General features: G+C 62.8%; 1 protein-coding gene across 3 annotated transcripts; it reads left to right on the top strand.

The window, feature by feature from the left end:
- The first annotated feature begins 102 nt into the window (after positions 1-102).
- Positions 103-22,566, top strand: ZNF710 (zinc finger protein 710). Of its 3 annotated transcripts, none has more exons than XM_054642208.2 (5): positions 103-329; positions 18,849-20,358; positions 20,771-20,962; positions 21,371-21,545; positions 21,754-22,566. In XM_054642208.2, the coding sequence occupies exons 2-5, from the start codon at positions 18,877-18,879 to the stop codon at positions 21,924-21,926; spliced, it is 2,022 nt and encodes a 673-aa protein (XP_054498183.2). In that variant the 5' UTR covers positions 103-329; positions 18,849-18,876; the 3' UTR covers positions 21,927-22,566. The 3 variants fall into 3 exon arrangements, with proteins under 3 accessions (XP_054498183.2, XP_054498184.2, XP_077041427.1); XM_054642209.2 differs by lacking the exon at positions 103-329 and adding an exon at positions 2,178-2,316; XM_077185312.1 differs by lacking the exon at positions 103-329 and adding an exon at positions 16,975-17,063.
- The last annotated feature ends 257 nt before the right edge of the window (positions 22,567-22,823 follow it).

The raw sequence follows: 22,823 nt of genomic DNA, 5'->3' as shown, positions 1-22,823 counted from the left end.
CGCGCCAGCCCCGCCGCGACCGGTGCAGCGGGCAGGGGCGGGGCTATGTGCTGGGCCACGCCTTCTTTTAAAGAGCCAGCGACTCTGTCTGCCCGAAGGGCACCGGCGAGGGCAGAGCTCACCGGCCGCTGCCCGGTCCCGCCTCCCCCAGCGCGGGCACACACCGGCCAGGGCCCGCAGTAACGCCCTGCGCTGGAGACAGTGAGAACAGGGCGAGGCAGTCCCGCGGGGCACCGGGCGCTAGCCGCGGGCCCTTCCCCAGAGGGAACGGACACGGCTCCTCGGGACCGGCGGGCACGGCGGGGGACATGGAGGGCAGGGAGAGAAGGGTCAGTGCACGCCGCGCGGGGCGGGGAGGAACGGGGAGGGAAACCGGAGGAACGGCGGGACCGGCGGCGGCACAACGCGCGTCCTGATTGGCTGGGGCGGCTGCGGCCTCGGGCCTCCCCCTTTCGATTGGCTGAGGCGGCAGCGGCCTGAATCCGCGTTCTGATTGGCTGCGATGGCCGCATCCGTCTGAATCCGCGTTCTGGTTGGCTAAGATGGCCGCATCCTTCTGAATCCGCGTCCTGATTGGCGGAAGCGGACGGGCAGCGGCTCCGTGACAGCCGGCGGTGCCGGGGCTGGCCCGGGCCCGCTCCGGGTCCCGCTCCCGCTCCCGGTCTGGGTCACACGGCGCACCCCGCTCCGTGCCCCGCTCTGCGTCCCGCCCTGTTCCCCGCTCCGTGTCCCGCTCCGTGCCCCGCTTTGTTCTCCGCCCCGCGTCCCACCCGAGTCCTGCCGGTCTGCGCTCTGTGCCCCGTTCCGTGCCCCGCTCTGTGCCGCGCTCCGTGCCCCGCTCCGTGCCCGTCCCCGTGCCCGTCCCCGTGCCCCGCCGGACGCAGCTCCAGGCACAGCCCCTGGCCGGGCACCCCGGGATGCAGAGCAGCGAGCCTCCTGCGCCCCGTCACTCTCGGCAAATCCCTGTGCGGGCAGAGCCGTCTGCGGGCCACGTGCGGGGCGAGGCCAGCCGGGTATGCGGGGAGGGAAGCGGCATTTGGGGGCCGGTGATACCGGGCGGCTCCGGGCTGGGCAGCAGCAGGACGTGACGGGATGCTGGGCGGCCCCAGACAGGCGGGGGGATGTGAGCACCGGCAGGGGCAGCGGGGACAGGGCAGGGAGCTCAGTTTTCACCACGAACACACACACACACAAAAAAAAAAAAAACAAAAAAAAACAAACCAGGAAAGCAGAAGTGAGCCCAGACAAAAGGCTGCGTGTGGAGACTAACTCCACTGCGATTAGTCCGGCCGGCGCCACCTGCTTCCATGGAGATGAGAATCTCCCGACACACCAGCCGAATCACGGCTGCCTCCGCACGCTCCTGCTGTGGGGAGGAGACCCTCCTCCTCCTCCTCTTCTTCCTCTACCTCCTCCTCTTCCTCCTCCTCCTCATCCTCCTCACGATGGGAGCCAAGCCTGCAGCCGGCAGATCCTTGGCTGTTGCCACCCACTTTCCTTCCCGTGCCACATCTCACCCTCATCCCTCCCTTTGGGGGCCAGCGGCCTCCTGCCACCCCATCCCCACAGCCACGTAGCTCAACCTCTCCCTCTGCCTTCTTGGGGCAGCCAAGAGCACCCCCTTTCCCAAACCCTCCAACTTCTGGATCACCTGCTCCCCTTCCCACACCACATCCCATCTCACTCCCTCCTCTGGCCACCTCCTGCCACCCCCCCGTGGCCTTTCCATCCGCCTCTTTGTGTCGGGTGAACAGCATCCCCCCCAACCCCTCCAATTCCTGTAACATCCCTAATTCCTCTCATCCCATTTTGGGGGAGAGAGGAGTCCTTGCCATCAATCCCTACAAGCTTTTTGGGGTGCACACGACCTTTCCCACCGCTATGGCGGAGGAGAGCGACGCCCAGCTGGATCTGGGTCTCCTGAGAAGGTCATCCCCTCCTCGGCATCATTCCGTGCGGTCACAGCGCCCCGAAATGAGGGGTGAGGTAGAGAATGAGCCCTGTGCTGCGGGAGGGGACACAATGCAGGGGCAGCGTGGGCACAGGGACCGCTCCCACCCTCGGTCCCCCCACCTCCGACCCCCCCAGGCCGGTACCGAGGGCGGCCCCGGCTCCGGTGGACGGTGCTGCTGCAGCGGGGGGGGCGGTTCGCCGTGCTCGGGCAAGTTGAGGAGGGGGAGGAAGATGAAGGGCGGGCGAGTTAGGAGGAGCTGCTTTGCATCCCTTCACGTCAGCCCTGCCTCATTCCCTCCTTCTTCCTTCCTGCGCACCCAGCGCCGGGCCCGGAGCCGCCGCCGCCGCCCCGCGGAGCCGCCGGTGAGTCCTCACCGGACCCCCCCGCGCCCCTAGAGCCCACCCCGCGCCCCCGCTTCCCGGGGGGGCCCAGCAGCGCGGACACCGCGGTGTCGCCGCCCTCGTGCCCCGCGCCGCCGAGACGGGAGCGATGGCGGCGGGAGGCACCGGGAGGAGCAGCGCGGACGGGGGGTCCCGGTCCGCGCCCGGGGCCGCCCCTCCGGGAGCCCCCCCGGAACTTTCCCGTGGCCGCGCTCAAACTTTCTCGGCCCGGAAAGTTGCGGGAGGGCGCGGGGCGGGGGCCGTGACCTGTTGCGGGCGGGGGGAGCACCGGGAGGGACCCGCGGCGGGAGGGATGCTCGGGCGGGCCCGCACCGCGGCTCCGCTGCCCGGCCCTGCCCCGAGTTCCCGCAGTTTCCCGGTGTTTGCGAGCGGCCAGCGGGAGGGGTCCCGGGTGCGGCCCCCCCGTTCGCGGCGGCAAAGTGCTGCGGGGAGTGCGGGGACACTCTGGGCTCGTCCCGCACCGGGCGGGTCCCGCTCCGCCTTCAGCCCCGGAACACCCCGGGGTGTCCCCGTGTGGGACCTCCCGGTGCTCCGGGGGAGCTCCGTGGGGACTGGGGGGCCTTTGAGTTCTGTGCCCAAACAAGGGGCCGAGGGGAGCTGTGTGAAAGCCCTCCGGAGCTCTGGCCATAACAGGGTGTGATGGATAAATTAGTTATAATGAATTAATTAGTTGAGCATTAGGATTTTTCTTGTGAGCAGCTGTGTAGGAAGAGAAGGGTGACCAGGACGAATAGAGGCAGCCCAGAGCCTGACCTGCACTGGAGTGGAGCCTGACCCCACCCCAGGTCCAAAGCCTGCAGCTCCATCAGCCTCCCTCCCACATCCCACACCCTGCTCCTGCCCCATATCACAGCCCTGCGTCCTGTGCCACTCTCTGTTCCCCACACCCTGCTCCTGTGTCCTGTACCTCACTCTGTTCCCCACACGCTGCTCCCAGACTTGCCTTGGTCACTCCTCTAGCCCAGGTTTGAGCTGTCCCCCCCGAGCTGTGGATCCAAGTGGCTCCCACAGGGCACAGCTGGGTGCTGTGGGTGCTCAGGCTGGCCACAGGGTTAAACAAACACATCCTGGGCTGGAGGCAGGCTGCAGGCATGGTCCCAGGGTGGGCAGGCCCTGGCTGGCCGTGGGGAGCAGCAGCTGGGGCAGTGCTCCTGGGTGTGCCCGTGCCCTGCTGCCACCCTGGTGACAATGTCCTCGCTGCAGGAGCTCTCTGAACAGGCACATCCCCTCGCCTGGGCCCAGCTCCTCTCCTCGAGCAGCTCTGCATCAGTGCCCTCTCTGTGGGTCCCTCCAAAAGGGGAAACAGGAGCTCTGCTGCGCCCCAGGACAGCCCCAAACCTGGGGGTGCCTCGCAGTGTCACACACGGGTCCCTGCAGCAGCGGGAGTGGAGCTTCTCTGGTGGCACAGGTCACGGCTCAGCATGTTGGCATTTTGGGCTTGGTTTAATCCCCGAGAAAGTGTTTGTTTTGGGCAGTTTTACTGGGCCATTTTAATTTATCAGCTAGTTTGGGAATCACGGTGTGGAGAGGGAGGAGCAAAGGCACTGTCTGGCTTTGCTCTCTGGCTGGGAATACTGAGGAATCTCCAAAGCAGTGAGTTTGTACCACCAGGAACATGCCAGCAGCACAGCCCATGAGAGAGAGGCAGCCTGCCCTCCTTTATTTCAGTTATTCCTGGTGAAGGAGTCAGCTCCAGCTCAGCCCAGTCTCTGGGCATGTCCCTGGGGGCTGCCAGGCCAGAGCCAGTGCGGGGATGAGGGGCAGCCTTGTGCCAAGGGGGCTTCCTGCTGGGCTGGTGGCCCTCTGCCACCCGCTCCCACATTTGGTTTCCCCAGCCCCATCACGGCCCTGGCTCACAGAGTGCCCCTGTCTGGGCTCAGGTGCCAGCTCCTGGAATGCCCCAGGTGCCTGCTCAGGGCACGTGTGCCACAGAGGTGGGGTGGTGGGGCTGGAGGAATCCTGCAGGATGGCCGGGATGTGCCAGCAGTGCCAGCAGTGCCAGCAGTGCCAGCAGTGCCCAGGCCCATCCTGTGTGCTGCCTGTGGCTGGAGTCCTCAGGGTGAGTCATGCCCTTCCCAAAGGGCTTGGCCTTGGCGACAGAGGCTGTGGTCAGTGTTCTCCCTTTGTTCCTCTGTACCACATTTTCCCCTCAGCCCCCTGCACCCCCTCCCCTGCTCCTCCCTCCCCCAGCTGTGGGTCGCAGTGGGGTTGGTGTGGGAGAAGACCTGGCACAGCCCGTGCCCAGCATGGCTTTCCCTCAGCCCCAGGTCCTGCCCGAGCACAGGGAAATATGCGTGTCAGAGGGGAAGGAGCTGCTCCTGCCGGGCTGTGGAGGAAGGTCTGTGTTTGTGTATTTGGGGGTCTGTGTGTGCACACAGGGAGGCTGCAGCTTCAGCAGAGGCCTCTCCCCCAAAGGGAGCAAGCGATGATGAACTTTCTTTCCCAAACTTTAAATGGAAGGAGAGAAGCATGTTTGGACTTTTCCTGGCCTTTCCTTGCAGCTGTCCATCTGTTGTTAGAGTGACAGTCGAGTATTTCTGGTGCAAATTAACAGCAACAATATGTCAGTACCTGTGGGCGGCCCTGCAGTGTCCTGTGCTGTCACCTCCTGCTCCTCAGAGTGTTTGGACAATGTTCCCTGCAAAGTGTCACAGGTTTTAGTTAAAGTGACCAGTGTCTGGGTGCTCTGCTGTGCAGAGCAAAGGCAAACTTGCAGAAAGTTCAGGTGAATCTCCTCCAGACGGGCTCCAGGGGTAACCCAGGGACAATGGGGCGCTGGGAACACTGTGGCTGTGGGAGCAGGGAGGGTGGTGGGACAGGGAACATCCTGTGGCCCTGGAGATTCATCACCAGATCCAACTGAACCAAGAGGGATGGGGCAGCCACAGCTTCTCTGGGCAGCCTGTGACAATTCCCTGCCCTCTGTCGGTCTGATGCCATCCTTCCTGGCACTGCAGGTCCCTGTCCCCAGTGCCTCTCTGGCTCTCGTGGAGCCCCTTTAGGCACTGGAAGGAGCCCTGGGTCACCCTGCAGGTGTCTCCTCTGCAGACACTGGCACAGGCAGGGCCGTGCTGGGCAGTGCAGGCAGAGCGGGCAGGGAGGAGGAGGAAGCAGCACAGAGCCCTGCTCATTGTTTTACTTCCACTTCTCCTCCGTGGGGAGCTGCCTTGTGCCCGGGCAGTGCACGGCCCTGACGTGGAGCTGTGGAACAGGAATTTCCTGGGGCCTGTGGGTGGCAGCTGCCAGCAGCCCGGGGTGGGAGCAGGCTGGGACAGTGAGGGGCTGCTGAGGGGCTGCTCGTGCCTGCACAGAGCCCTCTCTGTCCCTGAGCCCCGCAGCAGGGCCCGGGTCCCTCCCTGGGCACAGCTGGGACTGGCCCCCAGCCCTCAGAGCCACTCCAGGCTGGAGCCCACGTCCTGCCCGTGCTGGGGGTGACCTAGACAAGGAGAACAGGGGGAGGAAGGACGGGCAGAGCTTCCAGAGGAAGAGTGCTCACCACTGCCTCTAAATTTATCTTTCCTGTTTCTCAGCAGCAGCATTGTCTCATGCCCATTCTCTGTGGTGTCAGGCATTCTCCCCTCTCTGCCTCTCTCCTGGCACCCTGTCCCTCTCACCATGTTATCCCGGTTTAACCAGCTCTGTCTCTCCCCTTCTTTTGCTTTCAAGTTTTAATCCTGGTGAGCTCCTGGCTGCTTTCCCTTCCTCTCACCTCTGGTCTGTTCCCACACCCACCATCCCAGGGCCCTCCCCATGTCCCGCAGCACCAGCCTTGCCTTGGGGGTTAACCTGGGGACTGGGCGGTTTCAGTTCCTCTGGGCTCAGGACTGGAACCCATGAGCAAGCTGGAGAGCAGAGGTGGGAGGTTTGCCTTTGTCCAACCCATGATGGGCTGCTCTGAAGGGAGAGCTTCTCCTTGGAACCATGGAACCATTTTGGTTTGACAGGACCTTTGAGATCACAGAAACCTCGGGGCAGCCTGGCCTGCTCATCCCAACCTCCCCAAGAGATGCTGCACATGACCAGGCAGATCAGGGACACCCTGGACTGGCTGGGTGGATTGGGGATGCCCTGGACCAGCCTGGCTGGTGGCTGCTGTTGGGAAGAATTGTTTGTGTGGTTAGGATGGATGTTCCAGGGAGCTGCTTCCCTTCCCAGTCAGTCCACAGGGATTGTGAGGGTCTCCTTCCTCACAAAGGACTTTCTACTCTGTATCCTGACCCCTCTGCCACCCAAAATGTGGGCATGTTACACTCCCAACCCAAGCACCTCCCTGCTCCATGGCAGTCAATTCTTTGTTAGTTTATTGAGCCAGCTGAGCGTCGCCCTTGCCAGGCACAGACTGCCCTGCCCTGCTGCTCTGCCCTGGGCTGTGCTGCAGAGCCAGCAGTTTGTCCTTGCTGTGGCCATTCTGTGCTTGCTGTGCACAAAGCCACCGGCCCTAGAAGCATTCAGGTGCTGTGTGGATGTGGCACCCGGGGACAGGTTCTGGTGGTGGCCTCGGCAGTGCTGGGGAGCGGTTGGACTCTGATCTCAGAGGGTTTTTCAGCCCTGGGCTCTCGTGTGCCCGTGGCTGAGGGGACACCAGCTCACTGGGAGCTCACGGCCCTCGGAGGAGCTCTGAGCTGGGCCAGGAGTGCCCTCTGCTCTCCCAGAGGCAGAGCTGGGCGGGTGTCCCCGTCACTCTCTGAGTCTCTGCTGGGTCCCTCCATCCGTCCCACCTGCCCTGGCCACCCTGTGTGCCCCCGCAGAGCCGGGCCGGGCATCGCCTGCCGAGAGCTCGCCAGGCCCGTGCGGGTTCCAGTGTCTGCTTTGGCTTTGTGATTACCAACCAGGCACACATAGAAGGAAATTATTTCAACAGCTGAGTGTAGTGTGTGTTTATGGACTTTCTGGCTGTGAGAAAGAAGGGCTATGTAGATTGGGATGAGAATGGGGAGGGCAAGTGGTACCGACCCCAGGGTGAGCCAGAACCAAGGCAGAGACAGCCCAGCCTTGCTGAGACCTGGGGAAATATTAATTAGGATGAGCAAATGGTGCAGATATCCCCACCCTCCCGCTCAGGAGCAGGATTTGCCCACTGCATCTCCCTGCATCACCCAGCCAGCCCTGTCCGAGCCCTGCATGCCAGGCAGGTGACCCATCCCAGTGCCCCCAGTGCCCCCAGCCAGGCTCACCCAGCGCTGGCTCTGTCTGCAGGAACAGGACAGCCCCAAGCTGCGGGCAGTGCTCCAGGGGTGTCGGGTTCTGCCCCTGTGCCCTGTGCAGCCACTGACACTCTGGACAGCAGTGCCAGACCCCGCTCTTCCAACTCCTTTGCAAAAGATAAATATGTGTACTTTTGTGTAAAATCCTGGCCTGTGCCCGGAGTCAGGAGCCCTGCAGGAGCTTTCACAGCATGATGACACACAAAAGCACACGGGCACTAAGCAGGAATTGCATTTCACCCTGGCCCTGTGGCCAGCAGCCGAGTGCTCTGCTCTGTGGATCTCAGAGGTGCTGGCCATGCAGACACGGTGCTGTGGGGGCAGCAGGCACAGCTGGCTCTGGGCCATAGGGGATGTGTGTCCTCCACACCCTGGGCTGGGAATTCATGAACTGCCACCAGCAGGGACCTTTGTCCGGTGCCTCCTGCTCCATCTGTCCAACCCAGCCTCCCAAACACTCGTCCCTGACCTGCTCAGCTGTGCAGAAAAGGATCCGAAACATTTCCCACCTTGGGGATCTGAAAGTAGCAGTGGTGTTGGCAGCGGTGCGGCTGGGTTTGTTCCCGTGATGGGGACAGTCAGAGAGCCGTGCTGCGGGACAGTGGGAGTGGGGCACTCCCAGTGGCCGGTCCAGAGCCTGCCCGGGGTGTCAGGGGCTCCGTGCTCCCCAGCTCCTCCCGTCCCTCCTCCTGCCCTGCTGGGAAGCCCTGGCTGGCTCCGCTGTGTTCCCCCGGGCTCTGTGGGAGGCGGCACTCGCCCTGTGCGGGACTGGGCTCCACAGCTGCTTCCTTGTGCCGCAGGTGACTCCTGAGCCCCCTTGCAGGTTCAGCTGTGCCTCGCTCACGGGGCCCTTCCCCGGCACTGAGGCACACCAGGGTTGCTGGTGCTGTGCTCGGGGCTGTCCGGGGCTGTGGCACACGGGGGCAGTTTCTCCAAGGCAGAACAGGCTCAGAGTCAGGAGCTGGGGGCACAGACACAGCATGGAGTGTCCCTGCCCTGCAGCCCCTCGCCTTCCCAGCACAGCCTCCAGCAGGCACACACGTGGAGGATTACCCGGTTGAGTATTAATTATCGTGCTCAAATTAGCGCCCCTCAGCTGTGATTAACTCATCAGCCAGCCCTGTGCAGGGACAGCGGGCACAAGGAGGGTGGCAGAGCTCGGCAATGCCCGGCTGTGGGGGCACAGGGCGGGTGGCAGAGCTCGGCAATGCCCGGCTGTGGGGGCACAGGGAGGGTGGCAGAGCTCAGCAATGCCCGGCTGTGGGGGCACAGCTCCCCTGGCAGCCCCAGCCCAGCCCCGTGCGGGCACAGGGCGGGTGGCAGAGCTCGGCAATGCCCGGCTGTGGGGGCACAGGGAGGGTGGCAGAGCTCGGCAATGCCCGGCTGTGGGCGCACAGCTCCCCTGGCAGCCCCAGCCCAGCCCCGTGCAGGGACAGGGAGGGTGGCAGAGCTCAGCAATGCCCGGCTGTGGGGGCACAGGGAGGGTGGCAGAGCTCGGCAATGCCCGGCTGTGGGGGCACAGCTCCCCTGGCAGCCCCAGCCCAGCCCCATGCAGGGACAGCGGGCACAGGGAGGGTGGCAGAGCTCGGCAATGCCCGGCTGTGGGGGCACAGCTCCCCTGGCAGCCCCAGCCCTGCAGGAGCCCTCTCCTCCTGCCTGATGAGCTGCAGGAGAGCAGTGGGGAGCTGCTTGTGCTGTGCTGGGCCCTGCTGAGGCTCCTGTGTGCTGGGGCTGGGCTCTGAGGGGCAGCATGTGCCCTGTGCAGGGCTCAGGGCTGCTCCTGGGACACTGAGCCTGTCAGCACAGATATTGCTATGGATGAAGGTGCTGTTCACCTTCCTCACTGCCCCCAGCTCTGGCTGGACACCCCTGGTGCCAGGATCTGGGCCAGCCCTGTGTTTCCATTTCTGTGTCCTCGCAGCCCAGGACAGAGCCTGGGGACACAGGGACAGGCCCAGGAGCCGCTGTCCCGCAGAATGGATGGGCTCCACTCATGGAAATACCAAAACTGGACTGAAATTGTTCCCAAGCATAAGGGCAGTGATGCTCTGGAAAAGTAACACCCTCAAGTGAGACCCTTCCCACTGTGGGGATCTTCCCCTGCACCAGAGCAGCTCTTTGTTCCCTTTGGGGTGACAGACGTTTGTACCATTTTGGATTTTCCTCTTTTACAGCCAGCTGGGCTGCACACACCAGGATGCCTGAGCTCCTCCTGCCTGTGTGTTGCCTCCTCAGAGCTCTGGCCACGTTTATGGCTCTGCCCCAAAGTCCCAGCAGTTTATGATTAACCCCAGGCCTGGGGATGCTGAGCAGGAGCTGTGTCCAGCAGGAGTGATGCCACATGGGCTCAGCCCGGGCTGCTTTGGGGTCAGATGGCATCACCTGTGCCTCTGCCCCACAGGGCCTGCTGTCCTGGTGGGCTCCATCTCCAGTGTTTTCCTCCCTCTGGGTGTCAGCTCCCTTTGTCCCACATCCCAGCCCTGCTCTCCCCCTGCACCTTGGTTCATTTTGGGCTGTTTGGACACTTTGGTCCATCTGCACACCCGAGGCTCTGTTAACCCCTGCCACTGCAGAGGATGCCAAAGGAACAGGGGCAGTGCTGGGACTCACAGACGCGGGCAGAAGCCCTGTTGGGTCTTTCCAGGCAAGGCTGGGTGCTGGCAGGGATTTGCAGGGCAAAAGGGGCTGCACCCACGCTTTGCCCTCTGCTCCCTGCAGGGCCCAGCACAGCATCAGGCCCTGGGTTTGCCTCTGCCACAGCCAGCCCTGATCTTTCCCTGCAGGGTTCTGGAGGCTGGCCTGAATTCACACTGTTCCTGCAGGTTGGTTTGCCGGGGATGTTTGCTCCTTCCTTGTCCAGAGGAGCAAGCAGCGAGGTGGTGAAGGCAGTCCCGTTGCTGAGTCCCTTTCCTGCTGTCCCCATCTGCGTGTGTGAGTGCTGGGAGCGGGTTTGTCAGCGCCTCGGCGCCTTTCAGGGGCTCCGCAAAGAGCAGATTTATTTTCTGCTATGCTGAGAATTAGCTCCCCTTTCTTCCTCTTCCCTCTGCCCCCGCTGGAAAGAGAGAGAATGCAGGGAAGAAGAAAGGATTTCCATCGCGGCGGTGATTGGCACAGCCCTGAATGAGAGGTCATTCCAGCCGGCTCTTTCTTTTCAGGGCCCTTTTTTCCTGCTCCCTGTATTCAGGCTGGCAGCATTCTTTCTTTTCAAAGCTCCTCTGTCTGTCTCTCTCTTCCCCCTCCTTTATTTTTCATCCCTTTTCTTTACTTTTGCTGTCTTTTCATTCTGTTTTTCTCCACCCCCTTGGGGCTCCATTTTTTTCTTTCCCTTTTCCTCTATTCAGTTCCTTTTTTTCTTCTCGCATCTCTTTTGAATAGCTCGGCTATTTTCGGAGAGGAAAGGGACTGTGCCGGGGAGAAGCCGTTACAGCAAGGAGGAACTTGAAAGTCTTTTCTTTCCCTGTTTATTTCATTTAAAAGCAAAAAATGTTTTCCAAGGCAGAGCCAGGGTTGTGTGTGGAGCCTTTGAAGGCAGGCTGGGACAGCAGCAGGGCTGGGGGCCCTCCCTGCTCCTGGAGAACCCATTTGCTGCTGGTCCCAAGCCCCTGCAGCTCCGGGGCTTTGGGCTCCCTGCTGCCTTGCCTGGGGTGCTGCCAGAGGGGCTCCAGGCAGCAGCAGCCCCTCTCCTCAGCTCTCCCCACACCACTTACCTGATCTGAAGGCTCTTGCTGCCTCTGGGCTCATTTGTAGGGATGAGGTAGCCGTGATCCCTAAAGGCAGTCCTGGAGCTCTCTGCTGCAGCACATACCTGCGTGCAGGGGGAATGGAGGGAGGGTTTGTTCAAAGGGGAGTGGGGGGCTCACACAGGGAGCCTGTGAGGACATGTGGGATGTGCCAGCTGTGCAGGGGCCAGCTGTGCAGGGGCCCCTCGGTCATGCCCAGTCCCTGCACTCAGAGCAGGGGGACACACGGTGCCAGGCTCCCCAGAGGAGTGACAGGAGGGGTCTCACACGCCTCCCCAGGGCCCCGGGGGTCCCATGGCTCTGAGGAAAGCCCTCACCCAGCAGGTGAGGCTGGGCCCATCACTGCTCGGGTGCCACCAGAGCTCGGCTCGCTGTCCCTGCTGTCCCCTGCTGCCCTGGTGCCATGCTCTGGGAGGGCAGAAGGGCTGGAAGAGCAGGCCTGGAGCTCTGCAAATATAGGGAGGAGGTGTTGAGCCCTGTGGCACAGCAGCAGCTTGGGAAGGCAGGTGGGGCCCAGAAGAATCCCCTCCCCAAATGCTGCCTGCCTGGGCACCACTCTGGGCGTGAACCATCGGTGGCTTTGGTGCAGCTTTATGGGGCTTTGGTGTGCTGTTGATGCAGCTTTGGTGAGGTTTTGGTGAGGTTTTGGTGCACCTTTGAGTGCTCACAGACCATCCCTGGCTAGAGCAGAACAGTGGCTCCAGCATTTGCTCTGGCTCAGCCCATACAAAGTCCCCAAAGAGACCTCCCAGAGCAGGGACAGTGCTGGTGGCCACGGGCCTGCTCCAGTGGCCTCCTGGCTGTGCCACAACTCAGGGCTGCCATGGAAGGGACCTGGCTGTGCCATAGCACAGGGGTGCCATGGAAGGGACCTGGCTGTGCCACAACTCAGGGCTGCCATGGAAGGGACCTGGCTGTGCCACAACTCAGGGGTGCCATGGAAGGGACCTGGCTGTGCCACAACTCAGGGGTGCCATGGAAGGGACCTGGCTGTGCCATAGCACAGGAGTGCCATGGAAGGGACCTGGCTGTGCCACAGCACAGGGGTACCATGGAAGGGACCTGGCTGTGCCACAGCACAGGAGTGCCATGGAAGGGACCTGGCTGTGCCACAACTCAGGGGTGCCATGGAAGGGACCTGGCTGTGCCATGGCACAGGGGTGCTGTGGAAGGGACCTGGCTGTGCCACCACTCAGGAGTGCCATGGAAGGGACCCCGAGTCAGAGCCAGGCTCCTTCCCTGCCCCTTCGCCGCCCCCAGAGCCTGGAGCAGCCTGCCTTCCTCCCCTCCTTCCCTTACCCCCTGCCCCAATGGATGCAGTCAGGACTCTGGCTTTCAGGAAGCACCTTTCCCACATGGATTGTGGTCTCCCCTTGTTTTGCCATAACACAGAACCTGAGGGTGATCTGCTGATTTCCGTGCTGGCTGTGTTAGGATCATGGAGTCAGGGATTCCCACATCTGTAGGGACCTCGGGGATCACCTGTCCAATCTTTTCTGGGAGAAGTCCAGACTGGCCCAGAGGGGCTGCAGGTCAGGGCTGTCAGGGGCTGCAGGAGGGTGGCAGGGCACTGTCACCCCACTGTCCTTGGCCACCTTTGGGGTGTGGGCAGGGGTGTGGGCTGTGGGAGGGCAGAGCGGGGCCAGACCCCGTGGTTAATTAAACAGATCATTCCTTTAAAGTGAGATTCAAATAATTGTAACCCTGAGATAGAGAAGGCATTGGAGGAGATGAAATGGGAGAGAGAGAGAAAGGAAGCAAAGGACAGAGGTTCAGAATGGAGAGGGAGATTAGGAGAGAGATGAAAGAGAGAGGAGAAAGATAAGAGGGAGAGAGGGGACAGATCTCGGCGCGAGATGGGCGTTGCCAGGGAAACGGGAAGAATGAGGGAGCAACTGGAGGGATGGAGGAGCAGAGGATACGGGGGGTGGGGAGCGAGGGATGGAGCAGCCGAGGGATGGAGGAACAGAGGGATGGAGGGGCAGAGGGATGGAGGAGCAGAGGGATGGAGGGGCAGAGGGATGGAGCGGCCGAGGGATGGAGGAACAGAGGGATGGAGGGACAGAGGGATGGAGCAGCTGAGGGATGGAGGAACAGAGGGATGGAGGGGCAGAGGGATGGAGGAGCTGAGGGATGGAGGAACAGAGGGATGGAGGAACAGAGGGATGGAGGGGCAGAGGGATGGAGGAGCAGAGGGATGGAGGGGCAGAGGGATGGAGGGGCAGAGGGATGGAGGAACAGAGGGATGGAGGAGCAGAGGGATGGAGGGGCAGAGGGATGGAGGAACAGAGGGATGGAGCAGCCGAGGGATGGAGGAACAGAGGGATGGAGGAACAGAGGGATGGAGGGGCAGAGGGATGGAGGAACAGAGGGATGGAAGGGCAGAGGGATGGAGGGGCAGAGGGATGGAGGGGCAGAGGGATGGAGGGGCAGAGGGATGGAGGAACAGAGGGATGGAGGGGCAGAGGGATGGAGGGGCAGAGGGATGGAGGAACAGAGGGATGGAGGGGCAGAGGGATGGAGGAACAGAGGGATGGAGGGGCAGAGGGATAAAGCCCCGGTGTCAGAAGGAGGAAAAGGGGGATTTCCAGCAGAGCAGGAAGCAGGAGTGGGGTGTCCCAGCTGAGCACAGGTGCCTGTGTGCTGGGAAGAGCATTTGGGATGGCAGCTCTGTCCCCCTGCAGTGAGCAGCTGCAGCCCCTGCTGCTGTCCTTAGCCTGACCCGCTCACTCCAGTGCCAGGGCTGGATCCCAGCTCCCTGGGCAGAAAATGGAGGAACCAGGCAGCTCTGTGCTCATCGCACTTTTGTTCTGCAGCACTGAAGACCTCTGGTTATTTGAAACCATTCCCTTTTCCCTCCCAGTCAGAGTTTGCCAACCACCATCCATTTTCAAAGGGGCAAATATTCACCTCTGACTGATGGACCTGGTGATCAGAGTGAGAATATCCCGGTTCCGTGGAATGTTTACTGAAAACATTTCCAGCATCCCTCTGCAAGCCCCAGGCTGTGTCCTTTGTTTTGTGAAGCCAAAGCCCCCAGAGACTGCTCTTCCTGCACCCAGAAGTGCTTCAGGGACACCGTGGTGTCACTGGCTGCAGACTGTGGCTCTCTGAGCCACTGACAGTGGAGGTTTCTTTTTTCTGGAGAAGTTTTCCATAAAACTAAAGTTTTCCCTTAAAAATGCAGTTTGTCAGTATCTGGTGTGGAGGCGCTGACTGAATTTAAACAGGTATTTGTTTTCTGTGGCTCCTGCCCGTTTCTTAGAGCTTTGGCTCATTTTTACAGCAGTTCCTCTGTATCAGGGTCAGTTCTGGGGCAAGAAGTGCCAGTTTCAGTTCTGCCACGGTGTGTGGAGCCACTCTGTGGGTCAGCCCCTGGCACACACCAGCAACACAGAGCCAGGGCCAGCAGTGCAGCCAAGGTGACCCCCAAATCCCTGGGCTGGGGCAGGACAGACATGCTGGCTCAGGTTTAAGAATAATTTTAGTTGTGATTTTCAGGAAAACAACATTTTTCTTTTTGGAATTGTGGGGGGTTGAGCAGCTTTATGTGAAATCTGCAGGCAAGATGAAAGCCTGTTTTCCCCTTTATTAAATTTAAATGAAGGCTGCTTTTGAGAAAGAAAGGAAAATAAAATCAAAGGTTTTCTCACAAATATCAGATCCATTATCAACCATTTTCTGGTAAAAAGTCTTGAAGAGTTTTACTCCCCCCTTCTGCAGTGAGAACCCTGAATGCCCAGGGTCTCACTTTGTCCTGGGGCTCAATCCTGTGCCTTGGGAGCTTTTCCTCCAAAGCTGGCACCACCCACCACATCTGTGCCCAGGGAACCTCCCAGGCACCGGGAGCAGAGGGGCTGCAGGAGGGTCCTGCAGAGAGCCCTGCAGTGGGGTCCTGCAATGGGGTCCTGCAATGGGAGCCCTGCAATGGGGTCCTGCAATGGGGTCCTGCAATGGGAGCCCTGCAATGGGGCCCTGCAGAGAGCCCTGCAGTGGGGCCCTGCAAGGGGCTAGCCATGAGCAAGTCCTAAATGTCCTCTGTCCCATGGCACCGGGCTTGTCAGGCGGCCTGGGAAGCTGTGCAGGGCTCGGGTGACACAAACTGCTGCAGGTGCCAGCACTGGCACTGGGCACTGGCACTGCCCTGCCCCTGCCAGGCTGGGTGGGACCGAGCCCTGGCAGCAGGGTGGGCTCCTCACGCCTGCTGGGGGAGAGCTCAGATGTGAATCAGTCCTCAAACCCTTTGGGTTTGGGTTCTGGGCCTCCCTTCCCTGCAGAAATGGTTGGTGAATGCTGCTGCCCCTGGGCTGGTGAGGGGAGCTGGGAGTGGAGCCAGGTGGCAAGCAAGGGTCACTAATTGGTCACTAATTGGTCACTAATTGGTCACTAACTCCTCCCTGGCGGCTGTGGGGCAGCTGGGGCCGTGCTCCCTCCCAGAGCTGCTCCTGGGGCCGTGGCTTGGGTGGCTCTGGGGCTGTGGGTGCTCCTTTAGCTCAGACCCTTTCGGGTCTCAGGTGTTACAGGCAAACCTGTGGGTGCCAAGGTGAGGCTCCTGTGGACCAGATGAAATGTTTCCATGCTGCCCAGCTGAGGATTTACCAGGCTCTTATCTCTAGAGTGGTGGTGCTGGCCGAGGGGCCGGGTGGGGTGGCACAAGGATTGGGCAGGCGGGTGAAACTGAGGGAGGTAAAACAGCAAAGGGAAGGGAAACATGTCCACAGGCACAGCACTTAGCCTGGTGGCTGGAAAATCTGAATCCAGCAAGGAATGTGCTGGGAGTGGAGGGCCTGGTGTGCAGATGCTGCTGCCACAGGGACCCAGAGAGAAAGAAGTGAGTATTTGGGAGCTATTCATGGAGCAAGAGAGGAAAATAGAAGTAAAATAGCACCAAGAAGTGAAAGCCATGGAAAAAACCTACTGTGAGTGAGCAGGTGGTGAGTGAGGAGCTGGTGGAGGCTCTGAGGGGCAGCCAGGGCAAGGGAGGGCAGGGTCTGCAGGATGTGCCAGGGCAGAGCCTGGATCTTCCCAGATGTGTTGGGAAACACGGGAGGAGAGGTTGCACCAAAACTAAACCTTGTAGTGGGAGGAGAAATGAAGAAAGAACCCCAAATTTCACAACCCCAGAGATGAGGGCCAGCAGGCACCAGTGCTGGCCCAGGTGCACCGAGGGGGAGGTGGGTGAGTGGGCTGTGAGCTGGGCAAGGGTGGCAGTGAGGGCACTGAGCCCGGGGGAGCCGAGCCTGGCCCGGAGGGCTGCCCTGGAGAGCTGCGGGTCACTGAGGCTGGAGGAGGGTTTGGTTCCCAGCAGCAGCACGGAGGGGCCCTGAGCGCGGGTGACCCGGGCCGAGCAGGAGGAGCAGGAGGAGCCGCTGTCCCTGCCGCTGTCCCTGCCGGTGTCCCCGCCGGTGTCCCCGCTGCGGACAGGAGCCCCTGCGGGGCCCCGGGCGCGGTGCTGCTCGGTGATGGGCCCGGGGCTGTGCCCAGGTGCAGCGGGGCTGGCAGCGCTCTGCGGGCGGTGTCCCGGGGCAGCCGGAATCCGTGACCCCCCCTCGGGGCCGGAGCGTTGGGAAATGGTGAAATGGTGAAATGGTGTTTCCAGCTGCCGTGGCGAGTCCCGGGGCGCGGACAGGGAAGTGAGAGCGGGAAGTGCAGCGGTGCCTGCCCTGTTCCTGCTCCCCGGTGCTGTTTGTGCAGCTGCGGCTCCGGGCGAGCCTCCTGCAGCGTGTGCCGGGCTCCAGGGCGCGATGGACACAAGTGCGGAGAGGTTTGTGCAGCGCAGGCTTCGCCTTTCCTGCTGAGAGGGCAGCTCGGCCCCTTCCCGGTGCCCAGAGCAGGAATCCACGCTTACTTTCCCCTAAAAGCCTCTGGTTTGGGGTGGCTGTAAGGTTCTTTGGTACTGCTCTGGGGAACGTGTGGGTGCGTTGTTCTCGTCTCGTGGGGCTCGTTTTGGGGGGCAGAGACCCAGCGCCGTGCTGGGGGGCCACTGACCCCTCTGCCCTGCTGGGCTCTGGGGACAGCAGCCGTGTCCCCTCTGCCATGTCCCGTGTCCCCTCTGCCGGGTCCCCTCTGCCGTGTCCCCTCTGCCATGTCCCGGGTCCCCTCTGCCGGGTCCCCTCTGCCTGCGAGGGGAAGGGGGTCGCAGCTGGCGGGTGCGGCCCCGGGGCTGCTCCGTGCCCGCCAGCTGCCGCCTCCCTGACTGATCGCTCTTCTTCCTCCCAGCCCTCCTCCTCTTCCCGCCGCCGCCCTCCCCCACTCCGTGCTTTGTTTCGCTGCCTCCGCACTCGTCCTCCCCTCATCCCCTTCCTTCTCCTCCTCCTCCCACCCCCATCCTCTTCCTCTCCATGTCCCCGTGCCGCTGCCCCTCCCCTGCGCTGTGTCCGTGCCCGCAGGGGAAGGAAGGGGTGCCCGGGCACACGGGGTACCTGGCCGAGACCTTCCCCCGGCAGCTCCAGCCTGGGCAGGCTCCCCTCCGCGGCTCCCCCTGACCCGGGGCCAGGAGCCCCCAGTGCTGTGCCCAGTGCCAGCCCCCGGTGGCCCAGCAGATGGGAGGGAGCTGAGGAGGGACCCGGTACCCCAGATGTCTGCGGGCAGCCAGGCCCCTGTGGTTGGTGTTGCTCCCCTTCTCTGTCTCTTCTCACACTGGTTTGGACCTTCCCCATCCCATCCCTTTCTCCGTCCCTGCCACGTGCTGTGCCTGGTGTTTGGGGGCACAGGGCAGTGGCATGAGGGGACACTTCTGGGGTGGGCAGGAGCAGGAGCTGCCTGCAGCACCTGGAGGGCGATGTCCCCGGCCATACTCTGTGTCCCTCTGGCCGACCTGGCTGCAGGGATGCTGCCCTGCACTGTGGGGCTTCCCTTCTCCAAAGTGGAGGTGCATCCCACGATCTCCTCATGCTCTGGGGGTTCTCCTGGGACTGTGACAGGATCTGGCTCAGAATTTATCCCTGTTTTACCTCCCCCGCAAGATTTCTTTGTTGTAGCTGCAGGAATAATTGTATTTAGGAGAACACTCCTTCAGCAGGAGGAAGCGGCAACTCCTGGCTGTCCCTGCTGGGGAGGGTGCTGTGGTGGCACTGGGAGCCCCAGGGTGAGCATGCCAGCCTCCAGCCCTGCCTGTGCCAGCCCCACTGCCAGGCTGTGGGGCTGGCTCTGGTGGGTCTGGGCACCGTCCCTCGTGCTCCCTGTGCTGTTGCTGCTCCTGCCGGGGCTCAGAGCCACACTCAGCTGTGACCAGTTCCCAAACTGCTGGGTTCCCTGGAGTCACTCTAGGGGCCTGAGGGCATGCGAGCAGCCAAACTAACAGCCCATCCAGAGAGGCTGACGCTGGGCACGGATCCCAGCTTCCCTCCTCGCCCCAACCCTACAGTGGGAACCCCTGGGGCCGCTGTGTCCCCACATCCTGGGCTGGGTGGTGCTGGGGACCCGGCTGGCATCACCTCTGTGGGGCTGGGGTTCCCTGGGGAGGGCAGTGAGGGCTGGCTGAGCCCCTGTGGCACGGTGTCTGTGCTGGTGGGTGCCAGGGGCTCAGGGCCGTGTCTCTCCCTCTCAGCCATGACAGCGTAGGCCGGCGGCGAGAGATGGATCGGTTCAGCGAGTGCGGGACGCAGACGGACGCCGTGGTGGTGCTGTCCCTGGCGCAGGCTGCCGTCCTGGGCCTGGTGTCCGACAATGAGCTGCTCGGCGCCACCGTCACCCCCACTGGCTTCTTCCCGGGGCTGGCCGGGGAGCAGCTGGACAATGCCACCATGGAGCCGGGGGAGCCTGAGGGTGAGGAGCAGGCGCCTGGGGATGGGCAGGACGAGGACGCCCTGGAAGCAGACTCCTCCCTGGAGAAGCATGCCCGGAGGAGGAAGAGGCCGCCTGTGAGGCTGATGCCCAAGGTCAAGAGCGAGAAGGCAGAGGTGGAGGCTGAGCCGCCGTACAGCGCGTCGGTGCCCGGGGACGAGGAGGGCGAGGGGCAGCACGGCCACGCGCCGCAGCCCCCAGAACCCAGCCAGGAGCCGGCAGTGCAGAGCGGGGCCGTGAAGATGATCGACCTGGGCACCTTCAGCAGGAAGCCCCGGCGGCTGCGGCACCTGCGCCGGCACCGGGAGCTGGAGGGCGGCGAGCGCCGGCACCGGGAGCTGGAGGGCGGCGAGCGCCGGCACCGGGAGCTGGAGGGTGGCGAGCGCCGGCACCGGGAGCTGGAGGGTGGCGAGCGCCGGCGCAGGGGCAGCGAGCTGGCCAGCAGCACCGGGGGGGCCCTGCAAACCGCAGGCACCTTCGAGGCGGGGGCCCCGTCCCCCGGGGAGGCCGAGGCCCCTGCGCCGGCATCCCCCGAGCAGGTGAAGAGCGAGCAGGGCTGTGTCTGGCAGGAGCCGGGGGAGCTGGAGGCGGCCGGCGGCACCAGCGAGCACAGCAGGAAGGCGCAACTGGACCGGCTGGACATCAACGTGCAGATCGATGACTCCTACCTGGTGGAGGCGGGCGACCGCCAGAAGCGCTGGCAGTGCCGCATGTGCGAGAAGTCCTACACCTCCAAGTACAACCTGGTGACCCACATCCTGGGCCACAACGGCATCAAGCCCCACTCCTGCCCGCACTGCAACAAGCTGTTCAAGCAGCCCAGCCACCTGCAGACCCACCTGCTGACCCACCAGGGCACGCGGCCCCACAAGTGCGGGGTGTGCAGCAAAGCCTTCACGCAGACCAGCCACCTGAAGCGGCACATGCTGCTGCACACCGACATCAAGCCCTACAGCTGCCGCTTCTGCGGCCGCGGCTTCGCCTACCCCAGCGAGCTGAAGGCGCACGAGGTGAAGCACGAGAGCGGGCGCTGCCACGTGTGCGTGGAGTGCGGCCTGGACTTCTCCACGCTCACCCAGCTGAAGCGGCACCTGGCCACGCACCAGGGCCCCACGCTCTACCAGTGCCTGGAGTGCAGCAAGTCCTTCCACTACCGCAGCCAGCTGCAGAACCACATGCTGAAGCACCAGAACGTGCGGCCCTTTGTCTGCACCGAGTGTGGCATGGAGTTCAGCCAGATCCACCACCTCAAGCAGCACTCGCTCACGCACAAGGTAGGGGCTCAGGCTCCTCTGGGGTGCTGCCCTCATCGTGCCCCCCAGAGGAGATGTGCCAGCTCTGCATGTGGGTGCTGGTGGAGGGGAGTGTCCCAGCAGCCCCAGTCCTGGGGGGAGGTGGGTGGTGCAGGTGGGCAGTAGCACCTGTGGCTGGCATTAGCTGGGGTCTCTCACATGCAGTGAGAGCCCCAGAGCAGAGCTGGCACTCAGCTGCACTTACAGAGCCTGTCCAGCCCCCACCCACAGCCCCTGCACATCGCTGGGCTCAGGCCAGGCTGGGCTCTCAGATACACCCCGTGCTGTGCTCAGCACAAGGAGCCCATCCCTTGCCCGTGGGGTCCCTTCTCCACTCCTGGCACCCCTCGTGTGCCCCGGTGCCAGGGGTCTGCCCGAGCTCTCCCCCCGGCAGGGCGTGAAGGAGTTCAAGTGCGAGGTGTGCGGGCGGGAGTTCACCCTGCAGGCCAACATGAAGCGGCACATGCTGATCCACACCAGCGTCCGGCCCTACCAGTGCCACATCTGCTTCAAGACCTTCGTGCAGAAGCAGACGCTCAAGACCCACATGATCGTGCACTCGCCTGTGAAGCCCTTCAAGTGCAAGGTACCAGTGGGGCTGGGGCTGGTGGAGCTGGGGTGTGAGCGCAGGTCCTGCTGTGCTGTGCCCACAGCAGTCTGGCCAGGCTGAGCCTTCGGGCATGGAAGCAGCTTTGTGATGCCTCCCCTGCTCACTTGGGCATGGAATATCTGCTCCAAGCTGTGATGGGAGCATTGCTGCTGCTGAATGACAACCAGTGCCTCTCTCTGACCAGCGTTGGATGCTCTGGAGCTCCCAGCAGCACCAACCCTGCATCCCCACACAGAGCGGGAGGAGGGAGGGAGCCCCATTGTTCTGGGCAGGAGCCAGGAGGGGCTGCAGGAGGGCAGCAGCCCCGTTACTCTTGTGGAGCCCCAGGGCTCTGTGCTGGAGAGCCCCGGCCAGCTCGGGTGACCGTGGGCTCGCTGCCGGCAGGTCTGCGGCAAGTCCTTCAACCGCATGTACAACCTGCTGGGGCACATGCACCTGCACGCCGGCAGCAAGCCCTTCAAGTGCCCCTACTGCTCCAGCAAGTTCAACCTGAAGGGCAACCTCAGCCGGCACATGAAGGTCAAGCACGGGGTGATGGACATCAGCCTGGACAGCCAAGGTGGGTCACCAGCACGGGCTGGTCACCGTGACTGCCCTGGAGCCAGGCTGGGCCGTGCTGCCTGGGGCAGGTTCACGTCTTCTCTCCCAAGATCCAGCAGGGCTGTGGCTCCCGGGGAGTTTTGGGCTCCAGGCCCAGGGAGGGGGGAGCTGCTGGCCCCAGCCCTCCCCGCAGGTCCCTCACCGCGTGTCCCTGTGCTGACTCCTAGATGCCATGATGGAGCTGGCTGGGGCTGATCACACCGAGCTGGATGGCCAGCAGGAGATGGATGACTTCGAGGAGGAGAACTCTTACAGCTACGGGGCTGTGGGCAACCCCCCAGACGAGCACACGCTGGCCGAGCAGGCCATGAAGGAGATGGCCTACTACAACATGTTGTAGCCCAGGCTGGTGGGCTGTGGGGGCTTGGTGGGGTTAAGAGGGACTGCGGCACCCAGCCAGGCCCCCCAGAGCTGGAGGGATGGCTTCCACTGGGCTTGAGGAATACAGGGACGTCCAGAAGACTCGGCTGGACCTGCCTTGGCTCTGCTGCTGCCCCCCTGCCTCTGCCTGTACCCTGCACCTGGTGACTTGAAGCTGCAGGCAGGGGAGGCATGACCCAGCAGATCACTGAAAGAGTAAGGATGGAAGGGGCTGCTGTGGAGCAAGATGATGAGCATCACTAATTATTCTACCTCCTGGGTCCCCCCTCTCTGCACAGGGGTTCCCCTGACGGGCAGAAGCCCCTGCCCGCAGGAGGAGGTGGGTTTGCATTTCCCACTCACCCCGGGGCTCTCAGCCCTGTGCCAGGCCCTGGGATGCAGAACAGAGTATTTTCATAGAAGCTCAGGGTGCAGTCAGCGCCCACAGCTCCGGGCCTGGAGCTGCAGCCAGCGGTGGAGCAGGGGGAGGCAAACCCAGCCCAGCCCCAGCAAATGATGGTATTTTGAAAGTAATTTATTTTTTTCAGATGTGCCGCGTGGTTGGTTTTATCTTTTCACTGAGTTCAGTTCCCTTCAACCAATGTGCTTTGTAAACCCGTGTAAGCTGTGTGGTCTGTGTGGGAACAGGGGGTTGTGAGGGGCTGAGGACCAGAGCGGGGTCCTGGGCAGAGGAAGAGGCACCCCCTCCTTGCCCCCCAGCTGCTCTGGGCTGGAGGAAAAGGCTCTCACTGGGGCAGCCTGTGAGGTGGGGGTTTGCCCCCTCCATGCCCAGGGATGTGGCAAGGAAGCAGCTGGGGCAGTGCTGAGTCTGGGACCACTCTTTGGGCTCTTCACCCTCTGCTGCACCCACAGCCTC

The sequence above is a fragment of the Agelaius phoeniceus genome, chromosome 13, assembly GCF_051311805.1.
Source record: "Agelaius phoeniceus isolate bAgePho1 chromosome 13, bAgePho1.hap1, whole genome shotgun sequence".
NCBI classification, from domain to species: domain Eukaryota; kingdom Metazoa; phylum Chordata; class Aves; order Passeriformes; family Icteridae; genus Agelaius; species Agelaius phoeniceus.
This window is presented reverse-complemented; position numbering and strand designations above follow the sequence as displayed.